General features: G+C 42.8%; 1 protein-coding gene across 4 annotated transcripts in view; it reads right to left on the minus strand.

Annotated features, from left to right (window-relative positions):
- The window catches only part of EZH1 (enhancer of zeste 1 polycomb repressive complex 2 subunit), a 205,650-nt gene that overhangs the window by 38,011 nt on the left and 141,664 nt on the right, over window positions 1-25,975 (minus strand). For all 4 annotated transcript variants that reach the window (XM_069237723.1, XM_069237725.1, XM_069237722.1 and 1 more), the window contains 4 exons: window positions 10,471-10,634; window positions 9,710-9,801; window positions 7,899-8,079; window positions 6,647-6,843 (listed from right to left, as the gene is read on the minus strand). In XM_069237723.1, coding sequence (XP_069093824.1) covers window positions 6,647-6,843; window positions 7,899-8,079; window positions 9,710-9,801; window positions 10,471-10,634 — 634 coding nt within the window. The remainder of the gene's footprint in view (window positions 1-6,646; window positions 6,844-7,898; window positions 8,080-9,709; window positions 9,802-10,470; window positions 10,635-25,975) is intronic.

The raw sequence follows: 25,975 nt of genomic DNA on the forward strand, positions 1-25,975 counted from the left end.
TGGAGTTCCAAGGGGACCTGCCAAATCTCCTCCTGCCAAATCTCCCAGAGATGGGGTTGAAAGATTGGAGCAGTGAGGCTGTCTGCACCCAGGGACCAAACTAGAACACGAAGTATAAAGTGTACAAGCCATCATTTAGGGGCAGTGTATTTAGATGAGCCACAATATAGTGGGAAGAAAAAAGGATCACCTTTGTGACAGGCCAATTGTACACTGTATGGGCAGCAGTGCCTATGTTATACCACGGGCAACAGACATGGAATGGTAAACTTTGAGAGAGGAAGAGGGACTAGAATGTGATGAAAAGCGATCTACACAATGTTCTCTCCACTAGTGCACAACTTCTACTCTGAAGTGGCCCCATAACCCAGTCAGGTAACTCTACATGGGAATACCGCAGGAGTAGCACATGAAAAAGGACCAATCAGAGTATGTTACACATAGAATGTATATACACGCCATCAGTCAAGGGGGACCTGTTTTTTGGGAGTTTGGTTTTTGGTTGAGATGTGTGCATGGAATGACTAAGAGGTGGTTGTGTGTTTCCATAATAGGCTTTACTATCCTTTACTAGTTTGTACTCCCCATAAGTAAACTTTATCCACAAGTGTAATAGTGGATACAGGCAGAACAATTTGTATTCCGCGCTATATTTGTCACAGATTCCAGCTATGGAATAATCACTCCTATTGATGCAAACTGAGTTACTTGCATCTTGAAAACCAGAATGAACCTGTTTCTGTAGACATCAGCAGTGTCTTCAATCATTTGAAGTTACCAACTTTCACACTTAACCTGTCTTTGCATCAAAATGGACTATACACTTAGGTTAATGATTGCTATTTTATTCTTACCAATCTTGCCAACTGATTTGGGAACATTAAATCCATGACAGTCATCATCTGGTTTCAAATAAATAAGATGAAAACTTCTTTCTTGGCATCTAAGTCCAATTTTGCAATCTGATGGAAGCACAGCCAATCATCATCTTCCTATAAAGCATCAGGCCTGAGGTAACAGGATAAAACCTGGATATGTTTCCAAAATAGCAATTTTACATAAAAGCCACCTGTGTTCTAAGTCAGAAAGAACATCTTCACCTGGCACAGGTTCAAATACTATGGGGGTCATTCTGACCCTGGCGGCCGGTGGCCGCCAGGGCCACCGACCACGGGAGCACCGCCAACAGGCTGGCGGTGCTCCCACGAGCATTCTGACCGCGGCGGTTCAGCCGCGGTCAGAAGCGGAAAGTCGGCGGTCTCCCGCCGACTTTACGCTGCTCGGGGGAATCCTCCATGGCTGCGGAGCGCGCTCCGCAGCCATGGGGATTCTGACACCCCCTACCGCCATCCTGTTCCTGGCGGGTCTCCGGCTCCAGTTATCTTCCATTTGGAAAAAGCTTATTTGTTGTACTTCGAACTGACCTTGTCCTAATCCAAAATCTCCAGACTGTTCAAAATGCTGCTGTTAAGCTGGGCTTTGGACTCTGTAGAAAAGATCAGATCTCAAAGGGTAGAGGTGATCTGCACAGGCTCAAAATAGAGGACAAATCACTTCTGAATGCATGCTTCTGCTACATAAATGCATACATAAGATATGCCTTTTACTCTTTTCTAACCCAACATTAAGACTCTGGGGCTGATTTAAACCTTGGTGATAATGGTATGCATTCGAGCTCAGGACCACTGCAGTCATATACATGACACAGTCATTTTTTTAAAATTACTGTGACATGTATATGCCGGGAACACAAATGTGTCGGACATGAATGGGGCACACTGGTACAAGGCACATATCGTACACAAACACAGATGTTATTTTGGTGTCAGTATTCATTGCAAAATAAATGCTCGCACCACAGTAACATAACGGTCACAATTGTCAACCTTATCCAAGTGTGCACATGGCAAGGGGATCTGTACCTGTGATGATGTGCTTCCAGTTGTTTATGTGAGTCAGTATGTGTGTGCTCGATTGGATTGGCTTTTTGGAGGTGGAGGGAGCTGGAGAGGATGATGTGGTTGTGTCAGATTGTGTGCGACTTGCATATGGGTCTGATGTTGTGTGTGTCTGGTTGTGCTGTGCTACTGTGTGCTACATTCAGGTGAGTGTTGTTGTGCGGTGGTCGTCATGTGTGTAGTTGTGCTTTTGTGTGTGCTTGTGTGGATGAGGGTGTAATTGTGGTTGTGTCGTGTGTGGGTGTAGTGTCAATAGTGTGTGTATGCTGTGTCATGAATGTATAGCAACGTGTGTTTCCGGTGTGTGTTGTGCGTGTGTGTGTGTGGCTATGGAAGAGAGGTATGTCTCACACACATACAGCCATTGTATGATGTCCACTGGGTCCTGTAGCAGCCTCCCTTTGTCAGCAATCCCACTAGTACAATAACTGCAGGATTGTACCATCTAAATATGATCGGCGGATACACGCCAGCCTGACAGCTTGGAAGAGCACTCCGTCATGGTGGTTGGCAGCTCGGCCACAACACATCTAAACAAGGCAGTCAGAACACTGTCTATTTGACGTCGTACTCAGGTCCACCGCAAAACTGTCAAGATCTAAATCAGGCCTGCTGTTTGCTTAGCTATGGTTTATTTTTCTATCACTTCTATAATGCTTGCCTCCTTGAATGCATCTCTTTCTCGCACCTCACATGGCTATCAGAGGTTCACATGCCTTCCAGAGTTTTTATTTCTGAAGATTCTAGCACAGACCAGGATCTGATTCAGCTAATGATGTGTAAATATCCTTTCACGAGTAGAAAGTGACTTGGGCTTCATTCATTAGCTTATGTAAGCATGATCTGCATGTCTGATGAACTGGGACAACCAAGTTGTATACACATCTTTAAGTCAGTTAACATGACATTGCCGAACAGGTTATACACCAAATTTTTCAATGAATATTAGTTATTATGTTATTGTGTTATTCTTCTCCCTTCAGCCCATACACTCATTGTTCATATTTTTCATTAGAGGTGCTCATACATCATGATTACACCTACATTGACATTTAAAGCTTCCTCATCTGTCTCCCAAATAGTTATAATACATTAAAGATTGACACTAACGTTTAATAACTTGGTCAATAGCTCTCACTTGGCTACAAGCAGAAAAATCAACTACAGACCTTAATGAGCAATAGAGCCTCGCTGGTCAAGATGGGTCCTCAAAATCCAAACCCACCCCAAAAACCTGTTGCATTCTCCATGACTGCACCCTCTTGCCAGTAACGGTTGGCAAGTGCTCCTATGTAAAATGTATGTGTAAATTGGCTTATCCATGATTGGCATATTTGATTTACTAGTAAGTCCCCAGTAAAGTGCACTAGAGGTGCCCAGGGCATGCAAATCAAATCCTACTAGTGGGCCTCAAGCACTGGTTGTGCCACTCACATACGTAGCCCTGTAAACATGGCTCAGACCTGCCACTGCAGTGTCTGTGTGTGCAGTTTAAAACTGGCAAATCGACTTGGCAAGTGTACCCACTTGCCAAGCCTAAACCTTCCCTTTTAATACATGTAAAGCCCCCCTAAGGTAGGCCCTAGGTAGCACCATGGACAGGGTGCAATGTATGTTAAAGGTGGGACATGTACTGATGTGCGTCACATATCTTAACAGTGAAAATACTGCTAAATTCATTCTTCACTGTTGTAAGGCCTATCTCTCTCATAAGTTAACATGGGGGCAGCCTTTACAGAACTTTAAAGTGCAGATTCCCTTTGAGAGCAGATAGAAATATGGAGTTTGGGGTCTCTAAATTCACAATTTAAAAATACATCTTTTAGTTCAGTTGGTTTTAGATTGTTAGTTTGAAAATGTCACTTTTAGAAAGTAGCCATTTTCTTGCTTAAACCATTCTGCGACTCTGCCTGTTTGTGGATTCCATGCATGGGTCAGTTTGACAGTTGGGATGTTTGCACCTCTCCTCTAGACAGTGACACAAAGGGAGCTGGGGTGTAGCCTGCTTATCCTGATGAGTCATCTGTGCTGGGAGGGGAGGGAGGAGTGTTCACTTACACCTGAAAGGGCTGTGCCTGCCCTCACACCATGCAGTCTCCATCCCCCTTGGTGGGTGCCTAGGGCCTGGCCTGAACAACAGATTTCCCTTTGAGGTAGGCCTACTTCAAAGGCACAAAGGGGTTTAATTATTGGATCTAAAACCCCTGAAAATTAGATTACTTCAAGGATTCAAGAGGATCCTCTGCCTGGAGAAGAGCCGAGCAGAAGTACTGCCCTGACTTGTGACTGTGCTGTTGGGCTATCCTGCAGTTGCTGCTTCTGCCTGTAAAAGGGGACAGAGACTGGACCTTGCTTTGCATTCCTGCTTGAGAGGTATCTCCAAGGGCTTGGAGTAGGGCTTGCCTCCTGTTTTTGAAGCCACAGGGACAGCAAAGGCTTCACCACCCAGTTCTGAGTCTGCCTGCGGTGGACTCTAGCATGCCAGAGGGTGCCACTCCAGTTCCTGGGCCCCTGAAAATGAATTTCTGGAGAAAAACCTGTCTAACGACACTGGACGATGCCGTGCGACTTTGTAAAGGATGCCACTGCCTGGAACCGCAACGCCGCCTGTCCAGAGGCTGCGGACCTTGCAGAAGTGCAATGACCCCGACGACCCTGTAGGCTTCGCATTGCTGCTGCCGCTGATCCCACCCGACTTCGGAGTGTCGTAAGTCCAATGTCTGCGACATCTGACACCATTGCAGCGGCTGTGGCCTGTGACGTCATCCCAACCTTATGAGGCCACCCGCAGCATCGTGAATTCGCCGGACTTCGTGCCTGTTGTAACCAAGGGATGACTTTGGAACTGACACCGCTTCACCTACACAGCTCTGCAGTAAGGACCGGACGCCGCTGTGCGACTCCTCTGTCCTTCTGCCCCGTAGCACTGGAACCGATACTGCATTGGATCCAGCATCGCTTCTCTCCCTGAATCCGTGCTCTTGCCCGTTTTCTACTTGTTTGCTAAGGTACTGTACCTGGGGGGTCGAACGACTCCGTAAATGGTGCCATTGGGGTTGCATTGTAGGAAACGTCTCAGTCACGACACTGCTTAATACCAACTTGCAGCATTTGTGCCTTTAGGCACTATTCTTGTGCTTTTAACTGTTAAATACATATTTTTAACAGTGTATTGTGGATTTTTATCGTATTTGGTCTGGTTTCGTTAGGTAAAATAATTATGTTTTCTAAACCTTTGTTGTGTCATTTTGTAGTGGTTCACTGTATTATTGTGTGTGTTGGTAGAAATACTTAACACATCATCTCTGAAGTTAAGCCTACATGCTCGGGCCAAGCTACCAAGGGGGGGAGCGGGGGTTAATTGAGTGTGATTCTCCTTTACCCTGACTAGAGAGAAGGTCCTTACTTGGACAGGGGGTAACCTGACTGCCAACCAATGACCCCGTTTCTAACAAGACCACAACATCTAGCTGAAGGCCGAGCTCGAATATAAAGTATGCATCAAGCTGATTCCAGCCAAGACATAGGGTGTTAGAGTGTGGCGGGCTTTGCTCTGTTCAACAAGGTCAGCAGAGATGCATCTGCAGGCCTGGCAGAATGCATCACACCATATTTAGAGATCTGATACACGGGCACATATCTCTATGCTCTAGCAGACATGCCATTACAGCAGCTCAGTTGAATACACTGCTACTTTGCTAAGCAATCATCATGTTTATTGCACCTGCTCACCAAAGTTTATTTTGCTTTAAAGACAAACCCCCAAAGGGGGAGTTTATATTATTGAAAAATAAGCATTAAATCTCCCTGCCACAGCAGATGTTTTTCACCAAGCAGGTGAGGGTCATCTAGTTGCTTTCGTCTTTGAGAAAGCCAAGATTTATCTGGTGGTCCACAGTAGCACAATGTATGTTGGAACATTTGCCTTAAATAGAGTAGCTGGTCTGAGTTACGTTGACCTATGGTGTTGGTAAAATGATTTTTTTTTGCTGGTAGAAATGTAAATAATTACTCGAGCCTCTAAACAGATCAGGAAAACAATTAGTTTGATAGACAGGCTATCCACTAAGTATTTGACAAAGTATCCCACCAGCCAGCTCTAAATGAGGGCCATAGATGGTTCTCATGTCAGCAACCACCAACAGATCGAAAGATGGCAGGATGACATGAATCTAGGATAGTTTACTCTACAAATAAAAGATAAATCAGTTAACCTCCAAATCAACACTGCCATCACTTCAAAACACACATTGTACACAAAGCCACTGCCACTTGAATCATTTATCCTTGCACTGGGAAGTAAATACATTCCTTCCAGAGGATAGATTTAAAATGTCCATGACCTATTTGTTCTTGTCCCAGAAACCTTCCAAATATTTACAGGCTAACAAAGGTCGTGAAGCTCCCACTTACAGCCCCTCTTCAAAATCTGTTTAAAAATCATACAGCTCTGTTGCACAAACTTTATAACTTGAATGCACATATACACAAATCATGCATAAATGTATTGATTAAATAAGAGTTTGAAGGACAAACCGGTTTTAAAGATGCAATAGCTGACCACCGCTCACGAGTAATCCAAATTCACATGTTTTTGGGCTAAGCGAACAAAACACCATGAGGAGAATGGCAGCTAGTGTTTTTCATCATAATGTTTCAATAACGGAGAACCCTTCTTCTAATAATACCTGTTTGCATGTTTTAGTGCCCATCAGCCGGGCTATGGAGCAGAAGTTGTTGAAGTAGGTGCCATGGAACACACGGAAAAGCGATTCTTCTGCCCCAGACCACTCTATCGGCTCCTGAGATTCTTCGGGGTCAGGTGCTTCTGAGCTCATACTGCTATGTCTTTGCTTGGTGGGGGTCTGACAGCGTGAGTTAGCCTCTAAGATTAGCAAGGCATCAATCAAAATAAAGAAGACTAGCATCAGAACCAAAAACACCCTTGTACAAGACTTTCTCCACTCAATTACTTTAGGGAAACACTTGTCAATACAATAGTGGACCAAATGGATACAAAAATGATCTGTGAAGCAGTTTGTCTCAGTGTTTAAAACAGAAAAACAGTGCATGCCTCTGAGACTAAGAAACTTAAGTCCAGTATGAAGGTCTGTAGTACAGGGTCACTTCAAAATCTACATTGATGCGGAATTAAATTGGAGAAAAGGACAATTCTACAAAGGAACTCTCCAGGACTAGGTAATATACTACGTTGTATTCATCTCCCACTGTGTTCTTAGGTACTACAAATTACATAAAAAATGTCTTATTCCTGCCCCTTTTCCAAAGGTCCTCTTAATTGTTGATGAAGCATACTTAAATATGTATTGGTTTCACTAGAGGTGAGATTCCAAAATTAATCATTTTTGTTTGTTTTATTTTTTAATGTAGCCATACTGTTTAGGTGTTCCATCTTATGGCTGTGTAGGTCTCCTGCACTTTCTAAGATTTACTAATATAAATGTACGTAAACCCTCAATTTATAGATGTGTTTGAGGAATCAAAAAGAAAAGTTGCATTTCAACCTCTGGAGAGAGTGTAGAACAATAGAGCAATGCATACTTACTGCCCGGTTTCCCTGTTAAAGCCACAGAAAATACTCTAGGCTTCTAGGAAATAAGACAAATTAAGCTACAGTAGAAATGTGAACGTCATGTGTCAAAGAAAACCTCAGTGGCACAAATCATTTTTTTTTATTCTCCCCATGCCTATAATATTTCTCTACCGCCATATACTGTTCTTGACAGAAAGTAGTTATTCTGATCCAATCTGTGCTTTGTATTAACCCTAAGGACTTAAACTAAATGAAATATATATTGATGGCATCAGAGCTTTCGATCCGAGGTAGAGGTGAAACATTTTACATACTAGCCACATGTTCATATTACCCATTTGTGATCAATATAATTGTACTGGAAAATCTGGTGGCCTTCAATTTACCAGAGGAACTGGAGGCCCATTCGTTGCCTGTGTCTCTGTCGCTGTCGCCTTCCTTGGTCTCAGTAACCACAGCAGTGGAGGTGCTTGAGGAAGTGGCTGTAACTCCAGCATTACGCTTTCGGCGCCTGCCAGAACACTTCGACCTTGGGTTATTCAGCATGACATATTCCTTAGCGCCCTCCTGCATGCAGATGTCAAAAGCATTTAAAAAAAAAAAAAAAAAAAAAGGACAATTAAAATAATTTTCACTTCAACCTGTTAACAAAAATAAGTACACAGATCCAAGTTTTGTGATGATCAAATAAATACATTCATATATCACTCTTAAATGAATGTGAAACACACAACTAGTCCTATTAAATGAATATGCATACTACACGAATCTGTGTCTTATGTGAAGCTAAAGGTTTTAATTGTCAGTAGTTTCACCCAAAAGGAACATGGGATATTTTAATATCATTGCGGCTTAGCCAAAACTATGTGGGTAGTGCGCAAATGTTAATGATGATATGAAGACTTCATAGGCAGGACTGGGTGAATGTATATAACAGGAGTGTTCACCAGATTTCAACTTCTGTATTTGGTGAATCAGTACACCATCACAAGTTCAAAGATCAACTGCTTAATTTGTTTGAATTGCAGTAGAAGTTGGATTATGTGAGCTTGAGCGCTTGTTTCAGATTTGTCAAAATTTGCCACAGACTTGTTGTCCACTGCCCTTTGATAAAGCCAGAATGCCACAACCTTCAGAAAAGTTTAGGTTGTGTTTCAAATACGCAATAATGCAAAAAGTCAAATATTTTGTTAAATATCACAGAATTCATAATCCTCAAACAGCATGATCAGAACGTTTGTCTCACTTCAAAAGAATACAGTGAAGGCAGAGGGCTGAACTTTCTCTCTATCAAAGTTCACTTGTTCAAAGGTTTCCTCGTGAAAGTTCTTTTTTGAAGCATACACAGAAACTTTAATTCGCTTAGGAGAAATTGTATGGGTCTATCAAAACAAACCTCTGGCTCCATACAGAAGCACATAGAAAACAGTGAAAGCTTACAACTAAGTCATGCAGCTGGACGACTGGGGGGACCATCTATCTCATTTGGTCACGTGGTTTGGCCAGCCCTTAAGAGAATATGGTCTTGCAATATATTTCAGGACAAAGAGGAGGGCCATATTCACAGAAATGTTGTACATCTCTGAGTGGTAAGCACTGTGAAAATGTACAAATGATTCATTAAGGTCCGAGATGTAGACACACGTTTCTTTTAAGTGTCTAAATGCATGGTGCACAGCTACAGGAAAAGTTTAGTGTTCCCGAACATGCCCTAGAAGAAACACCTCCACACCCTGAATGAACACTTCCAGGCTGTCAGTCATTAGTTTTTTAATTTTCAAAAACAAACTCCTACTTGTGAGTTCCTTTTAAAAAAAACAAAAAGGTTTGCTAAGCTACCAAATCAAACATGGTAGCCGCTCAGAAAACATTCATTGCCTTCAGAGAAGCCACACTGGTAGTGGCTCCTTTAAAGACAGATCTCTGCAAGGAGGTGGAGATCTCTAAATATGGTACATGCCTCAGCTGCCCTGGGGTACAGAGTACAGCTTGCTAAAGTCCAAATCATTCCCCTATTCAGAACGGATATTAGACCATGATGGGATAATATTGTATGAGTAAATTGACTTATGCATGTAAATTCACATTGCATAAATACAAAACTGCCTCAATTATAAAAACATATCACCCCTCCACTAGCTGTAGTTGTCTTGAATTGACAGAACAGGGAAAAGCACTTTGCAGTACATACACCTACCAGCCATAAGAAGCAGTGACCACCGCAAGGCTCAGTCTCAAGCTTGATTTCTCTGTGTCTGCGTCGGTAAACATTAGGGGTGGCATGGAAAGCTGTAATATAGCAAATTGCATATTTCATGCACGCTCATATGTTAATTAACAATGTTTTGAATAGATCAAGAGATCAAGGACAGCAAAAAAGTGTCAATGTATCAATTATTATCAGAGTGAATTTTCTGAGTAGCTGCACAAGATTCAGCATGCATGACCATCTTGCAGGATGACTGTTCCGCTCCATAAAATGAAAGTTCAAAGTGGTGTTTTTTTTCTTAATTTTTAAAGATGGCAAGTTTGTGAACTTCTGGATGTTTGCAAAATTTAAAAACAAATACAATTGTGGTAGAAATCTTAAATTAAAGACGGAAAAACCCAGTAAACAAACTTTTGTCTGAAGATTTCTATCACAAAAAGTTGTAAAAGAAATTCTCTTGCAAAGCCTTTTTTCTCATAAATATGGAAACTCAAACTTTGCAAATTGCACATTTTTCCAATTGTGATGACGAAGTTGAAACTTTGCTCACCTATGGCTTTATTTCAGCTGACACACAGGAAAGTAGATAGCCATTTGACTAAATTCAACTTCACAACTGTGAAGAGGCTGAGCTACTGATTGTTAAGTAAAAGCTGGCACATTCTAAAATATACATTATTTTAAGTATAAGATAAAAGTAGTTTGCATTTCAGATTGCAAGGACTGCAAGTCTCAGCAAGCAAACTTACGATGTAAGAAACAGTCATATTTAAAGCAGCGCCTGCAGAAGAGTGTGTGGAAGGAGTGCAAGGACTGTTCCCGCTGCACAGATTTGGCACATGGTCCATCGATGTTCGGAGTGCACTGTGGGGGCAGGGCATTTGGGTCCGACACTGCGGTGAGGTCTTTGTACCTGTTTACAAGGAAGGAAAGCAGACTGGGTGTTATAGGGGAGTCTGTGATGGTACACACTCCTGACGGACACCAATGCAGAATAAGAAGGAAATGGAAAACGTGAAACGTTAATGGGAGAAAATATCTGCTAACAAAGGAAAGGAGTAGACAGCAGGAAACAGGATTCTTTGAACTTCATTGGTAAATGAGATTAAAAACAATCTTAGGGAAGAACTTGTACCTGTACAAAAGTAAAGGAATCATCAACCAATTGTATCCAGTCATAGTACATTAGAGCACCGTTTTAAACAATATTATGTGGTAGCTGAATGCATGAGCACAGAAAGGCAGTTAGGTAACTGTTATAAGTGGCTAGAAAACCTTCCTGGAAAGAGATGTTGACCTTTGGGTTCTTGAAGGTCTTTTAGCATTAGTGCAGATGCTCTATTCCAGGAACTAGGATCAGATTGAGAATGGAAACATTTACAAGTGCACTCAGACGAATAGCATGTATAACTGTGTAAAGCAGAGGTGTGCACCAAAAGTGTTTTGTACATAGTATTTCTTTTTTGCAGATCTGGGGGTTTCTCCCAAAGATTGACTCTATGCGTATGAGAAACGTAATGGCAGAACTGGTTGCAGTGCCACATGTTAGCACAGTGGGAGAAAAAAAATTCGATAGTCAATATTTATAACATCTAGGAGTTATTTTCATTTGATCTTGGTTCTGGAGAAAGTACAGGCACGACATACTCTGTCAAAGAACTGATGATAGCTATACCACTGTTGGACATTAAATTAATAAAAGTTCTAACGAAGACAAACTGCCTTTGGTAACAGTCTCTAGGTTGAACGAGCCTTTACAAATGGTCAGCTCTGGACAAAAGCGATCTAAATGTCTTTGTCCCATAAACTGTGGATTTTAAAATATCCTTTCAAATTGCTCCAATATTTTTCTGAGATTGCACTGGGAAAAAAAAAAAACACACAAGACGAACAGTCTTTTATAATGTGAACGACAAAGGCTATTCTGTGAGAAAAGCTCTGCATTGATCACTGGGGATGACTTTGGTAAATGTAGGTCTTGCTATTATTGAAATCTGCCATTGTAACTGAATGCTGCAATTATTTCAGACAGGGAGTTAGTTTGTTTCTAGCCAAAAATTAAATAGGTTTGTTTTACATGTGTATACAATCCAGTGCTGTTCCATTGCTCTTAAGTTAGCCGCTTAATTGGTAGAGAAAACGCTTTTTGCAGCCATTGTTTTTTTTGGCCAGCATCATTAACTAACAAACATGCAATAGGAAATCTATGCATTTACAGGGCTACTTCCAATTCTTTTGGAGACTATGTGCATCTGGTATTTGGCCTGTATGGTGATCGGCTATTCAAATCCCACCACCATGACCTCAGACCTAAAAATGAAGTTCGTTTTTGTGTTTAAACTGGTGCACTTGACACTTTGGCAACTCAGCTATAAATGAAAGCAAGTATTTCGAACAACCACACAAAGATGACATTTGGGGTGCAAGTTCGAAAGAAGTTTTATTGCTACTTGCATATAATGTGCTCATAGACATCAGCTGCAGTTTTCTGATCAGGGGTGCCAGCAGTAAGAAGAATGTATCCATGAAATATAGGCAAGAGAAAATAAGCAGCATAATAAGGTTATAAGGACTTTGTAAGAAACATCTTAAGACTCCTCCTGATTAACTGGATATAAAATGAGCTTACAGGTGCATTGAACTGGGGAACCAAAGATAGCTCTCTATTAGTCTGAAAGTTTGGGGTTCACCATTGATTACCAATCCAAGAGGTCCTTGCTTTTACCATGCAACATCACTTCTGGCTTATTAAAATATATTTTAACCATTTTCCAACTGCTCATCATTCTGGAACAGGCTACCTTAAAAAGTACTGTTGTATACAATACTCCTTGGAGCAACTGGAGGAAGATTTGGGCATCATTAGCCTGGAAGAAGCTGCAAAACTCAATGTTAAAAAAAAGTTGGATAGAAGGCCCCAGTTGGACTACACAGATGACATCTATATATATATATATATATGGAAAATGTCACTTACCCAGTGTACATCTGTTCCTGGCATGTTCCGCTGTAGATTCACATGCTGTGCATATACTTCTGCCATCTAGTGTTGGGCTCGGAGTGTTACAAGTTGTTTTTCTTCGAAGAAGTGTTTGAGTCACGGGATCGAGTGACTCCTCCTCTTCGGTTCAACTGCGCATGGGCATCGACTCCATGTTAGATTGTTTTCCCGCAGAGGGTAAGGTAGGAGTGATAGAGTATAAAGAAAAGAGATGTCCATGCTAATGGAATGTTTTTTATATATATATCTGTTCGTGGCATGAGACGCTGCAGATTCACATGCTGTGCATTATCCTGCTATCTAGTGTAGGGCTCGGAGTGTTACAAGTTGTTTTTCTTCGAAGAAGTCTTTTCGAGTCACAAGACCGAGGGACTCCTCCCTTTTGGCTCCTTTGCGCACGGGCTTCGACTCCATCTTAGATTGTTTTCCCCACAGAGGGTTAGGTAGGAGTTGTGAGTATACTAGATGTGCCCATGCAATGAAGTAGGTATGTATGTACATAATGTGTATTAAAATAATATTTATTTACAAATTTACAATCCTCATTCAACTAATAACGGCTACAGGCTACCGGGGAGTTGGGAGGGCGCATGTGAATCTGCAGCATCTCATGCCACGAACAGATGTACACTGGGTAAGTGACATTTTCCGTTCGGTGGCATGTGTAGCGGCAGATACACATGCTGTGCATAGACTAATAAGCAGTAATCTCCCCAAAATGCAGTGGCTTAGCCTGTAGGAGTTGAAGTTGTCTGAAATAATGTTCTTAATACAGCCTGTCCTACTGTGGCTTGTTGCGTTGCTAACATATCTACACAGTAATGCTTAGTGAATGTATGAGGCGTAGACCAGGTGGCTGCCTTAAAAATTCCCGTCATAGGTATATTCCCCAGAAAAGCCATTGTGGCGCCTTTTTTCCTAGTGGAATGTGCTCTTGGTGTAATAGGTAGATCTCTTTTTGCTTTAATATAGCAAGTTTGAATACATTTCACTATCCATCTGGCAATGCCTTCTTTGGATATAGGATTACCTGCATGAGGTTTTTGGAAGGCTACGAACAATTGTTTTGTTTTATGAAATTGTTTTGTTCTGTCAATGTAATACATTAGTGCTCTTTTTATGTCTAATGTATGTAAGGCTCTTTCGGCTACTGAGTCTGGGTGTGGAAAGAAGACTGAGTTCCACTGTTTGGTTTAGGTGGAATGGTGATATGACCTTTGGTAGGAATTTGGGATTTGAGAACCACTTTATGTTTATGTATTTGTATAAAGGGTTCTTGAATAGTAAATGCTTGTATCTCATTTACTCTTCGGAGTGATGTGATAGCTATTAGGAAGGCTACTTTCCAAGTTAAGTATTGCATCTCACAAGAGTGCATGGGTTCGAATGGTGGTTCCATGAGTCGTGTTAATACAATATTAAGGTTCCAAGAAGGTACTGGTGGTTTCCTTGGGGGTATGATTCTTTTTAGTCCCTCCATAAATGCTTTGATGACTGGGATTCTAAAAAGCGATGTTGTATGTGTAATCTGCAGATAGGCAGATATTGCAGTGAGATGTATTTTAATGGAAGAGAATGCTAGATTAGACTTTTGTAAGTGTAATAAGTAGCTTACAATGTCCTTTGTGGAGGCATGTAGTGGTTGAATCTGATTAGTGTGGCAGTAGTAAACAAATCTATTCCATTTGTTTGCGTAACAATGTCTTGTCGTAGGTTTTCTAGCTTGTTTAATGACCTCCATTCTTGTGTAAGGTTTAAATGTCCAAATTCTAAGACTTCAGGGGCCAGATTGCTAGATTGAGCGAAGCTGGATTCGGGTGTCTGATCTGTTGATTGTGTTGTGTTAACAGATCTGGTATGTTTGGTAATTTGATGTGAGGTACTACTGATAAGTCCAACAGTGTTGTGTACCACGGTTGGCGAGCCCAGGTTGGTGCTATGAGTATTACTTTGAGTTTGTTTTGACTTAGTTTGTTGACCAGATAAGGAATGAGTGGGAGAGGGGGAAAAGCGTAAGCAAATATCCCGGACCAACTGATCCTTAGTGCAATGCCCTTGGATTGAGGGTGTGGGTACCTGGACGCGAAGTTTTGGCATTTTGCATTTTCTTTTGTTGCGAATAGGTCTACGTTTGGTGTTCCCCAGCGGAGGAAGTGATCTTGTAGGATCTGGGGATGAATTTCCCATTCGTGAGTTTGCTGGGGATCTCGACTGAGATTGTCGGCTAACTGGTTCTGAATGCCTGGGATGTATTGTGCTATCAGGCGAATGTGACTGTGAATTGCCCAATGCCAAATTTTTTGTGCTAAGAGACACAGTTGTGACAAGTGTGTCCCCCCTTGTTTGTTGAGAGAATACGTAGTTGTCATGTTGTTGGTTTTGACAAGAATGTGTTTGTGGGCTACTAGTGGTTGAAATGCTTTTAATGCTAGAAACACTGCTAGCAGTTACAAATGATTTATGTGAAATTGTTTTTGTTGATTGTCCCATTGACCCTGTATGCTGTGCTTGTTGAGGTGTGCTCCCACCCCATCATGGAAGCATCTGTTGTGATCACATCTTGAGGCACTGGGTCTTGGAATGGTCGCCCTTGGTTTAAATTTATAGGGTTCCACCATTGAAGCGAGAAGTGTGTTTGGCGGTCTATCAACACTAGATCTTGAAGTTGACCCTGTGCTTCTGTCCATTGTTTTGCTAGGCACTGTTGTAAGGGCCGCATGTGTAATCTTCCGTTTGGGACAATGGCTATGCATGAAGACATCATGCTTAGACGTTTCATTACAAACCTTACTGGGTAGTGTTGGTTTGACTGTATGTTTGATGTTATATTTTGGAACGCTTGGACCCTTTGTGGACTTGGAGTGGCAATTGCTTTTTGTGTGTTGTGTTGCTCCCAAGTACTGTTGTATTTGGGATGGTTGCAGATGTGATTTCTGGTAATTTATAGAGAACCCTAGGTTGTGTAGAGTTTCTATAACGTATTGCGTGTGAAGAAGACACTGTTCTTGAGAGTTGGTTTTTATTAGCCAGTCGTCTAAGTATGGGAATACGTGCATGTGCTGTCTCCTTATGTGAGCGGGTAGTACTGCAAGGCATTTTGTGAATACCCTTGGGGCTGTTGTTATCCCGAACGGTAACACTTTGAATTGATAGTGTACGCCGTGTATCACAAACCTTAAGTATTTTCTGTGAGAAGGATGGATGGGTATGTGAAAGTACGCATCCTTGAGATCTAATGTTGCCATGTAGTCCTCCTTTTTTAGTAATAACACCACGTCTTGAAGTGTTACCATGTGGAAGTGGTCTGACTTGATAAAGAGATTCAGTGTTCTGAGGTCTAAGATAGGTCTTAACGTTTTGTCCTTCTTTGGAATTAGGAAATATAGTGAATAGAAGCCTGTAACTTTCTGATGGTTGGGTACTAACTCTATTGCTTGTTTTTGTAATAGTGCTTAGACCTCTATATGTAATAGGTCTAAGTGTTGTTTGGACAGATTGTGTGCCCTTGGGGGCACATCTGGCAGGAAATTTGTGAATTCTATGCGATAACCATGTTGGATAATGGCTAGGACCCATGCATCCGTGGTAATGTGTGTCCAGTTCTGATAGTATGCGGTAAGTCTCCCCCCCCACTGGTGTTAAGTGCTGGGGTTTTGTGACATTGGAGTCACTGTTTGGTTTGGCTTGTTTTAGGTGTCTGGAACTTTCCCCTTCCTCTTGGGAATTGTCCACCTCTATATGAGCCACAAAACCCTCCCCTCTGGTATTGTGCCTGATAGGTGGGTCTGGTTTGCAAGGTGGAAGGCTCTGGTGTTTGCATTCGAAACCCCCCTCTAAATTGTGGCTTTCTAAATGTGCCTCTGCCCTGTGGGGAGTAGAGAGCGCCCATGGCTTTGGCCGTGTCCGTGACCTTTTTTAAATTTTCAATTGCTGTGTCCACTTCCGGCCCAAACAATTGTTCTCGGTTAAAAGGAATGTTCAACACTGCTTGTTGGATTTCTGGCTTGAATCCAGACCTTCTTAACCATGCATGCCTGCGAATGGTTACCGCAGTGTTGACCGTTCGTGCTGCCATGTCTGCCAAGTCTAATGCGGACCTTATTTGGTTGTTGGATATTGCTTGTCCTTCTTCCACAACCTGCTGGGCATGTTTCTGGTGTTCTTTGGGCAAATGTTGTATAATGTGTTGCATTTCGTCCCAGTGTGCCCTGTTGTAGCGAGCAAGTAGGGCTTGTGAGTTTGCGATTCGCCATTGGTTGGCTGCCTGTGCTGCTACTCGTTTGCCCGCTACATCAAACTTCCTACTCTCTTTGTCAGGTGGTGGATCGTCTCCTGACGATTGAGAGTTTGCCCTCTTTCTTGCTGCTCCTACAACCACCGAGTCTGGTGTAAGTTGCTGTGTTATAAACACAGGATCCGTTGGGGGAGGCTTGTGCTTCTTCTCCACCCTAGGTGTGATAGCCCTTCCTTTAACTGGCTCCTGGAATACCTGTTTTGCATGTTTGAGCATGCCCGGGAGCATTGGCAGACTCTGGTAGGAAGTGTGGGTGGATGCCAAGGTGTTGAACAGGAAATCATCCTGTATCGGCTCAGAGTGCATTGCTACATTGTGGAACGTAGCTGCCCTTGATAGTACCTGCGTATATGCAGTACTGTCCTCTGGAGGTGACGGTTTTGTTGGGTAACAATCAGGACTGTTATCTGATAAGGGTGCATCATACAAGTCCCATGCATCAGGATCATCCTCTGTCATCCCTGTATGCGTAGGTGACTGCATTGGAGGTGTTCCCACTGGAGACAGCTGTGGTGAATGTAGTGGGGAAGGTTGTGGCGAAAACCTTGGTGGTGGGGTTTTTTCTCTGGCCACCTTCGCCTTGGGCTGCATTTCTGACTCTTGAAATGCCAGTTTTCTTTTTGTTTTAATTGAAGGGAGAGTTTGTATTTTTCCAGTCTCTTTCTGGATATGCAACCTCCTTTGCGTATGGTCTGGTTCAACCATACTTATTTCCTGCTCAAATCTGTGTTTTTCATGCATTTGGCTGGAAAGTCCTTGCTCTTCTGTGTAAGAGCTTGTTTTCGGCTCCGAAGCCGCCTTTTTCTGTACCGATGTTTCCGATAAAGTCTTTTTCAGTTCCAACGTTATTTTTCTCACCTTGGGTGAGTCGAACTCTCGGTGTCGAGATCGTTCAGTGCCGGAATCTCGACCGGAGTCGGAAGTCTTCGGCAAATCTTTGGCCTTTTTCGGTGCCGATGTTTGGTCACCTTCTTTTCAATGGGTTGAGCCATGGCCTGCTGGCGGTGGCGTCCCCTTGGCCTTAACGATGTTTGTGTGTTTTGGACGGGGCAGTTTTACTCACTGTTTTCTGCATCGTCATGGGTTGCTCACTTTCGGAATCGTCAGAGTCCGTCCCCTACATGGAAATTGTTTCCTCCTCCTCGAGTTGTTCTCTCGGTGTCAACGCCATTTGTAGTCTTCTCGCTCGTCGATCACGTAGGGTCTTTTTTGATCGAAACGCTCGACAGGCCTCACAAGTATCCTCCCTGTGTTCTGGTGATAAACATCGATTACAGACCAGGTGTTGGTCTGTATAAGGATACTTCGAGTGGCACTTGAGACAGAAGCGGAAGGGGGTCCGGTCCATTAGTCTTCGATGATGGATGCGGTCGGGCCGACAAGGCCCCGCTGAAGAACGGAAGCCCCGAAGCGGTACGGTACAGAGCGAGAACAATACCGTTGAATTTTCGATATTTAACTAACTTTCCCGATTCGAAATACAGAGCGAAGAGGAACACGTCCGAACCTGATGGCGGAAAGAAAACAATCTAAGATGGAGTTGACGCCCATGCGCAATGGAGCCGAAAGGGAGGAGTCCCTCGGTCTCGTGACTCAAAAAGACTTCTTCGAAGAAAAGCAACTTGTAACACTCCGAGCCCAACACTAGATGGCAGGATAATGCACAGCATGTGTATCTGCAGCTACACATGCCACCGAACATATATATGCACATATGTACAAATGTTGTTAACACAAACGACTACAGGCTGCCGGGGAGGTGGGAGGGTGCATGTGAATCTACAGCGGAACATGCCACGAACAGATGGACACTGGGTAAGTGACATTTTCCATTCGATGGCACTTGTAGCTGCAGATACACATGCTGTGCATAGACTACAAAGCAATTAGTCCTTCCATAAAAGTGGTGGTTAGCCTGTAGAAGTTGGAGTTGTTTGAAATAATGTTCTGAGTACAGACTGACCCACTGTGGCTTGCTGTGTTGCTAAAACATCTACACAATAGTGTTTAGTAAATGTATGTGGTGTTGACCAAGTAGCTGCTTTACATATTTCAGCCATTGGTATGTTTCCCAAAAAAGCCATTGTAGCACCCTTCTTCCTTGTGGAATGTGCTTTAGAAGTAACTAAGAGCTGTCTTTTTGCTTTAACGTAGCATGTTTGGATGCATCTTACTATCCATCTTGCTAATCCTTGTTTTGAAATGGGGTTACCTGTATGAGGTTTTTAAAAGGCTACAAATAGCTGTTTAATTTTTCTGAATGGTTTTGGAGCTCTTTCTGCCACAGAATCTGGCTGTGGGAAGAAGACTGGCAGTTCCACTGTTTGATATGAAAAGGTGAGACTGCTTTTGGAAGAAATTTGGGGTTAGTTCGTAGTAAAACTTTATGTTTGTGTACTTGTATGAACGGTTGTTCAATAGTGAAAGCTTGAATTTCACTAACTCTTCGCAATGACGTAATTGCGACTAGGAAGGCAGCTTTCCATGTTAAGAAATGCATTTGACATGAGTGCATAGGTTCAAATGGTGGACCCATAAGCACTATGTTTAAATTCCAAAAAGGAACTGAAGGTCTCCTCGGTGGAATGATGTGTTTTAAGCCTTCCATGAAGGCTTTAATAACAGGGACTCTAAATAAAGAGCTGTACTGTATATTTTGCAAATATGCCGAAAATACAGTAAGATGTATTTTTATGGAAGAGAATGCTAAATTTGATTTTTGTAAATGAAGTAAATAGCATACAATATCTTGCTTTGATGCTGTAAGAGGGGCAATCTGTTTAGATTGACAATAATATACAAGTCTTTTCCATTTGTTAGCATAGCACTGTCTAGAAGTGGGTTTTCTTGCTTGTTTAATCACTTCCATACATTCTGATGGTAGTTGTAAATACCCAAACTCTATGATCTCAGGAGCCAAATCGCCAGACTGAGTGTGTTGGGATTTGGGTGTCTGATCTGCCCTTTGTTTTGTGTCAACGGGTCTGGTCGGTTTGGGAGTTTGGAGTGTGGTACTACTGGTAGGTCTAATAATGTGTACCACGGTTGACGGGCTCACGTGGGTGCTAGGAGTATCATATTGAGCGTGTTTTGATGCATTTTGTTGACTACAAATGGAATGAGTGGGAGAGGGGGAAAAGCGTAAGCAAATATCCCTGACCAATTGATCCATAAAGCATTGCCCTTGGATAGGGGATGTGGGTGTCTGGATGAGAAGTTTTGGCATTTTGCATTTTCGCTTGTGGCAAACAGATCTATGTTTGGTGTTCCCCATTGTTGAAAGTATTTTTTAAGTACTTGAGGGTGAATCTCCCACTCGGGTGTTTGTTGATGATTTCTGCTGAAAATATCTGCGAGTTGGTTGTGTATCCCTGGAATGTATTGTGCTACCAGGTGAATTTGGTTGTGTATTGCCCATTTCCAAATTTTCTGAGCTAGAAGGGAGAGTTGGGACGAATTTGTCCCTCCTTGATTGATTAGGTAATACATGGTGGTCATGTTGTCTGTTTTGATCAGGACATTCTTGTGAATAAGGAGAGGCTGAAAAGCTTTGAGTGCTAGGAAGACATTTAACAGCTCTAAGTGATTTATGTGTAGCTGTTTGTGTTGGGCATCCCATTGTCCTTGAATGTTGTGATTGTTGAGGTGAGCTCCCCAGCCAATCATTGATGCATCTGTTGTAATTATGGTCTGAGGGACAGGGTCTTGAAATGGCCGCCCTTTGTTTAGATTTGTGGAATTCCACCACTGAAGTGACATGTATGTTTGGCGGTCTATCAACACTAGATCTTGAAGTTGACCGTGTGCCTGTGACCATTGTTGTGCAAGGCACTATTGTAAGGGCCGCATGTTTAGTCTTGCATGTGGAACAATTACAATACATGATGCCATCATCCCTAACATCTTTATTACAAATCTGACAGTGTACTGTTGACATGTCTGTATCTGTGCGATTATATTTTGGAATGCTTTTATTCTTTGCGTATTTGGACTTAATATCGTTTTTTGAGTATTTAGTATTGCACCTAAATACAGTTGTATTTGCGCCGGCTGCAGTTACGACTTTTGGTAATTTATTGAGAACCCTAGCGTGTGCAGGGTTTATATTGCGTAATGCGTATGGTTTTGACACTGTGTACAACTGTTTGATTTTATTAGCCAATTGTCTCGATATGGAAAGACATGTATATGTTGTCTTCTTAGAAAGAAGGCGACTACTGCTAGGCACTTTGAGAATACCCTTGGAGCTTTTGTTATTCCGAAGGGTAACACATGGAACTGATATTGCTTTCCTTGAATGAGAAACCGGAGATATTTTCTGTGCGCCGGATGGAAGGGTATATGAAGATACCCATCCTTGAGGTTTAATGTTGGCATGAAATCGTGTTTTTGAAGTAGCGGGATAACATCCTGGAGAGTTACCATGTGAAAGTGTTCTTACAGGATGAGGGTCCTGAGATCTAATATTGGCCTTAGGGTGCCATCCTTTTTGGGAATTAGGAAGTATAGGGAGTAAACTCCCGTCCCTATTTGATTTTGTGGCACGGGCTCTATTGCCTGTTTGAGTAATAGAGATCTGATTTCTTCCTGTAACAGTCTGATGTGTTCTGTGGATAATTTGTGCGGTTTTGGTGGAATGATTGGGTGAGTTTGTATCAATTCTAGGCAATAACCATTGTGGATAATTGTTAGTACCCAATTGTCTGTGGTAACGTTTTGCCAATTGGTGTGGAACTTTTGTAGTCTTCCTCCCACAGGGGAGGTGTGGAGTGGAAGGGAATGAAACAAGTCACTGTTTAGTGTGCTGTGAGGTTTGTTTAGATGTTTGATATTTCCCTCTACTTCTGGGAAACTGTCTCCTATATGTGCCCTTAAAACAACCTTGTTGGTATTGAGGTTGGTAGGCTGGTTTCGCCTGCGATGTGGATGCCTCTGCTGTTTGAGCTCTAAATCCACCTCTAAACTGAGGTTTCCGAAAGGATCCCCTGTATGGTGTGGTGTATAGTGCACCCATAGCTTTTGCAGTGTCTGAAACCTTATGCAATTTTTCAATTGCAGTGTCCACTTCTGGGCCGAAAAGTTGTTTTTTGTTGAACAGCATATTCAACACCGCTTGTTGGATTTCGGGTTTGAAACCCGAGCACCTGAGTCATGCATGCCTCCTTATTGTTACAGCAGTGTTGACACTCCTGGCAGCTGTGTCTGCTGCATCTAGGGCAGACCTAATCTGGTTATTGGTGATGGCCTGCCCTTCCTCCACTTTTTGCTGTGCCCTTTTTTGATGTTCCTTGGGGAGATGCCGGATTATGTCTTGCATCTCATCCCAATGCGCCCTGTCATATCTAGCCAGAAACGCCTGTGAGTTGGCTATTCTCCATTGATTGGCTGCCTGGAATGAAACTCTCTTCCCTGCAGCATCAAAGTTCCTACTCTCTTGGTCTGGTGGGGGTGCATCACCTGATGACTGAGTTTGCCCTCTTTCTGGCAGCGCTTACTACTACTGAGTCTGGAGGGAGCTGCTGAGTTAGGTAGACAGGATCAGAGGGAGGTGGCTTGTATTTCTTCTCTAACCCGGGCGTAATTATCCTTGCTTTCACTGGCTCACTAAATATTTGATCAGCGTGTTTTAGCATGCCGGGGAGCATAGGGAGCAACTGGTATGTTGAATGTGTGGAGGAGTGTATTTAACAAAAAAAGTCCTCCAACGATTCAGTGTGCATGGTGACACTATGGTATGCTACGGCCCTAGCTAAAACTTGATTGTACGGTGTAGTATCCTCAGGTGATGAAGGCTTAGAGGGATAGCAGTCCGGGTCGTTGTTGGGAATGGGATCTGGATCATAAAGATCCCATGGGTCTACATTGTCTTGTTGAGAGTCAAACGAATGTTATGGTGACTGCAATGGTGTAGGACTGGTAGAAGGAGAGATATGCAGGTGTGGAGAGGGATGAGGAGGAGAAAATTGAGGAGGTGGTGGTCTCTCCTTTGGCTTTGGCACTTTAGCTGGAGGTTCTGGTGTAGTGGATGGTCTCGGCTCCGAAAGGGATTCCCAAAATTTCGACTCCGAAGAGCGGTGTTTGCTCGAGTCGGACGCAGAGCCTTTCGTCGACTCCGATGGTTTCGGAGGAGTGGCCTTTTCGGTGCTGAAGTGGCGTTTTGGTCACTGGGTGTCTTCTTTCTGGTCGAGCCATGGCCTTCCGGCAGTGGCATACCCAAGGCCTTACATTTCGGTCTTTGTGATGGTACAGGGGCAGGCGTACTCACGTGTTGTCCTGCCGTGACAGGTCTGTCTTCCTCGGATTCCTGGTCGGAGTCGGAATCTCAAACGGAGACTGCTGTCTGCATGATCTCTTCCTCTTCGATGTCGAGATCTTCAGAGCTTTTGAACGCCATCTCGAGCCTTCGTGCTCTTCTGTCTCGAAGAGTCTTTTTTGATCAAAAGGATCGGCAGGCCTCGCAATTTTCTTCCCGATGATCTGGGGAAAGGCAAAGATTACAGACGAGGTGTTGGTCTGTATAAGGGAATTTCGTATGGCACCGAGGACAGAATCGGAATGGAGTCCGATCCATGAGGCTTCCACGCAGTCGTCCCGACCAGGCCCGAGTTGGGCGCGCGCGCCCCAAAGGGCGAGCAGAGATGTATTTTCCGATGGTACTGATGTGTCGATATAAGATGTAAACCCGATCGATACAATACAGACGAAAAATAAAGTGTTTTCAAAGTTTTCCGGATCGAACTATCGGAGCGAAAAGAAACACGTCCGAGCCCGACGGCGGAAAGAAAAGTACAAAGTGATAGAAATAAATTACATCTGGTCCACGTATCTGAAGAACCTAGCCCACACTGTAGTCCACATTTTTTTAAATTGCTTTTTATTTGCATTTACACATTTCAGTATGGTTACATTGGTCAATTATCCAACCCAGGCCTGCTTGAAGTGGAAACAGAGAGCTATCAGTGGGTGTACTCCCTACAACATTATTACATTGTGGGGGTATTGTACACAGTGTCCGGGTTGGAGATTCTGTGATTACTCCTGTCTGATTACTGTAGTTAACTGTATCAGACATTACCAAGGGATCTGCAGCAGTACGGGATTCGCTTACTACTTACTGACCTTGTTTAGCTGTGGCCTAGACTACAAGGACAGCAAGAGACTGCCCAGTAGGATGGGGTATTAGAGGCTGTGAATGTAGCAGTTAATCATGTTGGACTAGGGATACTATTAGCCCTGTAACTGTTTCTGTGTATTTACATATGCGAAGAGACCACTTTCTCTCAGTGCAGGTGCAGATCTATGGAGTCCATGTGCATACTCAGTGCTGGACCCTGCAATAATCAGACCAACCACCATGAGCACATTGCTTCGAGTTGCATGCTGCCTGCTGGTTGGCCAATGTACTGCCTGGCCCCACCACCTATGGTACTAAACACACTGCATCTGTACGTAGCGGCCTTCCAGTCAAGCATGCATTTCTACACTTGTGTGGCCAGTTACCACGTCTGTGCCTCATTCCTATCACTTGTGGGTCAGGATGATAGACAGGCACCCAAGCTGCAGATGCAGCAGGAATGCCAAAGGCTGGAGGAAATGGAAGCAGAAGAGTACAAACCAAGAGTCACAAATTAAGGGGGTTCAGGAAACCATTACTGACAGGTAACAGAAGAGTGGGCCTGAGGAGGGAAGCAGTGTCCTGTCAGAACACCTGTAGCGACAGTCAGTCTTCCTATCCACCCTTGGAGGTGAGCCCTTTCACATTTTTCCCAAAACACTGCATGCTTTACACTACAATTAGACATGACATCCACTACAATTATCACCTGTCACTAAGTGGGTGCCTCACAGATTTCTCTAGCACCCCAGTGACTTATAGAGGCTTACAACAGGGATTTATTTCTTTACAATACTACGTCTGCCATAGTTTAAGTACGAGGAGGCTCTAGTACATTCAGATAAGCAGATGAAGCATTCTTGTTTCATCAACTACAAGTAGTTGACTACTTGACATAGTCCTGTCCTCACATTATGACTGCACAAGTCCCAGATAGGGAAACTACAGCTTATGTACAGGTTGTAGCCCATTCAACCATTTCCAGATTTCTCAATAATCTTTTCATCAGTCTTCTCATACTAAGTGGTGTGCAGCAAGAAAGTAGAAGGTACATATCCTGCTCAACAGATTATTTGAGGGTTCAAACATGAAACTGGGTAAATGATATACAAGCCTTTCATTTGACAATTTGGGGGTTAGAAAACATTTATCTTTGGGTCTAAAATGGTCAGACCATTAGGTTCAATATCACATTCCCCTACAGTAACGCAGAATTCAGTTTACTCAAATGCAGCTAAAATAGTGCTTTGCAATTGTTATTTTGTCTGCAGCTAGACCAATGGTCCAAGGCAGTACAGGATCTCAGTGACCTAAGGGAGACAGAGGCTGTCTTTCACAATCAAGGCACACACCCTTCTAACTAGGACTGCTTTTTATATGAAAGCTTGACAAGTCACATGTGGTATGTAATATGTGGTTTCAGGGGTATTGCATAACCTTATATTAAAAACAAGCATTTGCAAAGCAATCGGTCTCGCTATTGGCTAATTCCAATTCGAAGTTACAGTACCAGGAATAGGAAACAATAGAAAACACTTGTTTCCACAACATATCAAATTATTTAACGTACACCAACCCACTTATCAAAGCATATAAAAGCCTGTGCTTATTCATAACATTCTTACAACATTTCAACATTTAAGGGAACTGGTCAGTAAATAAAAAGCAGGGGGCACTGTAAGCTGTCCATAAGTAAAAAAATATATAAAACAAAATATACCCCAATGTAAACCTATATCGCAATGTACCTATATAAAGTGCATGAAAGTCCTTGTGCTGTTTAATACTAATAAACTACACATAAAGGGGACACAAACTAGGTAATAAAAAGAAGTGCATTTTTAA

Source organism: Pleurodeles waltl, chromosome 6 (genome assembly GCF_031143425.1).
Source record: "Pleurodeles waltl isolate 20211129_DDA chromosome 6, aPleWal1.hap1.20221129, whole genome shotgun sequence".
NCBI lineage: Eukaryota > Metazoa > Chordata > Amphibia > Caudata > Salamandridae > Pleurodeles > Pleurodeles waltl.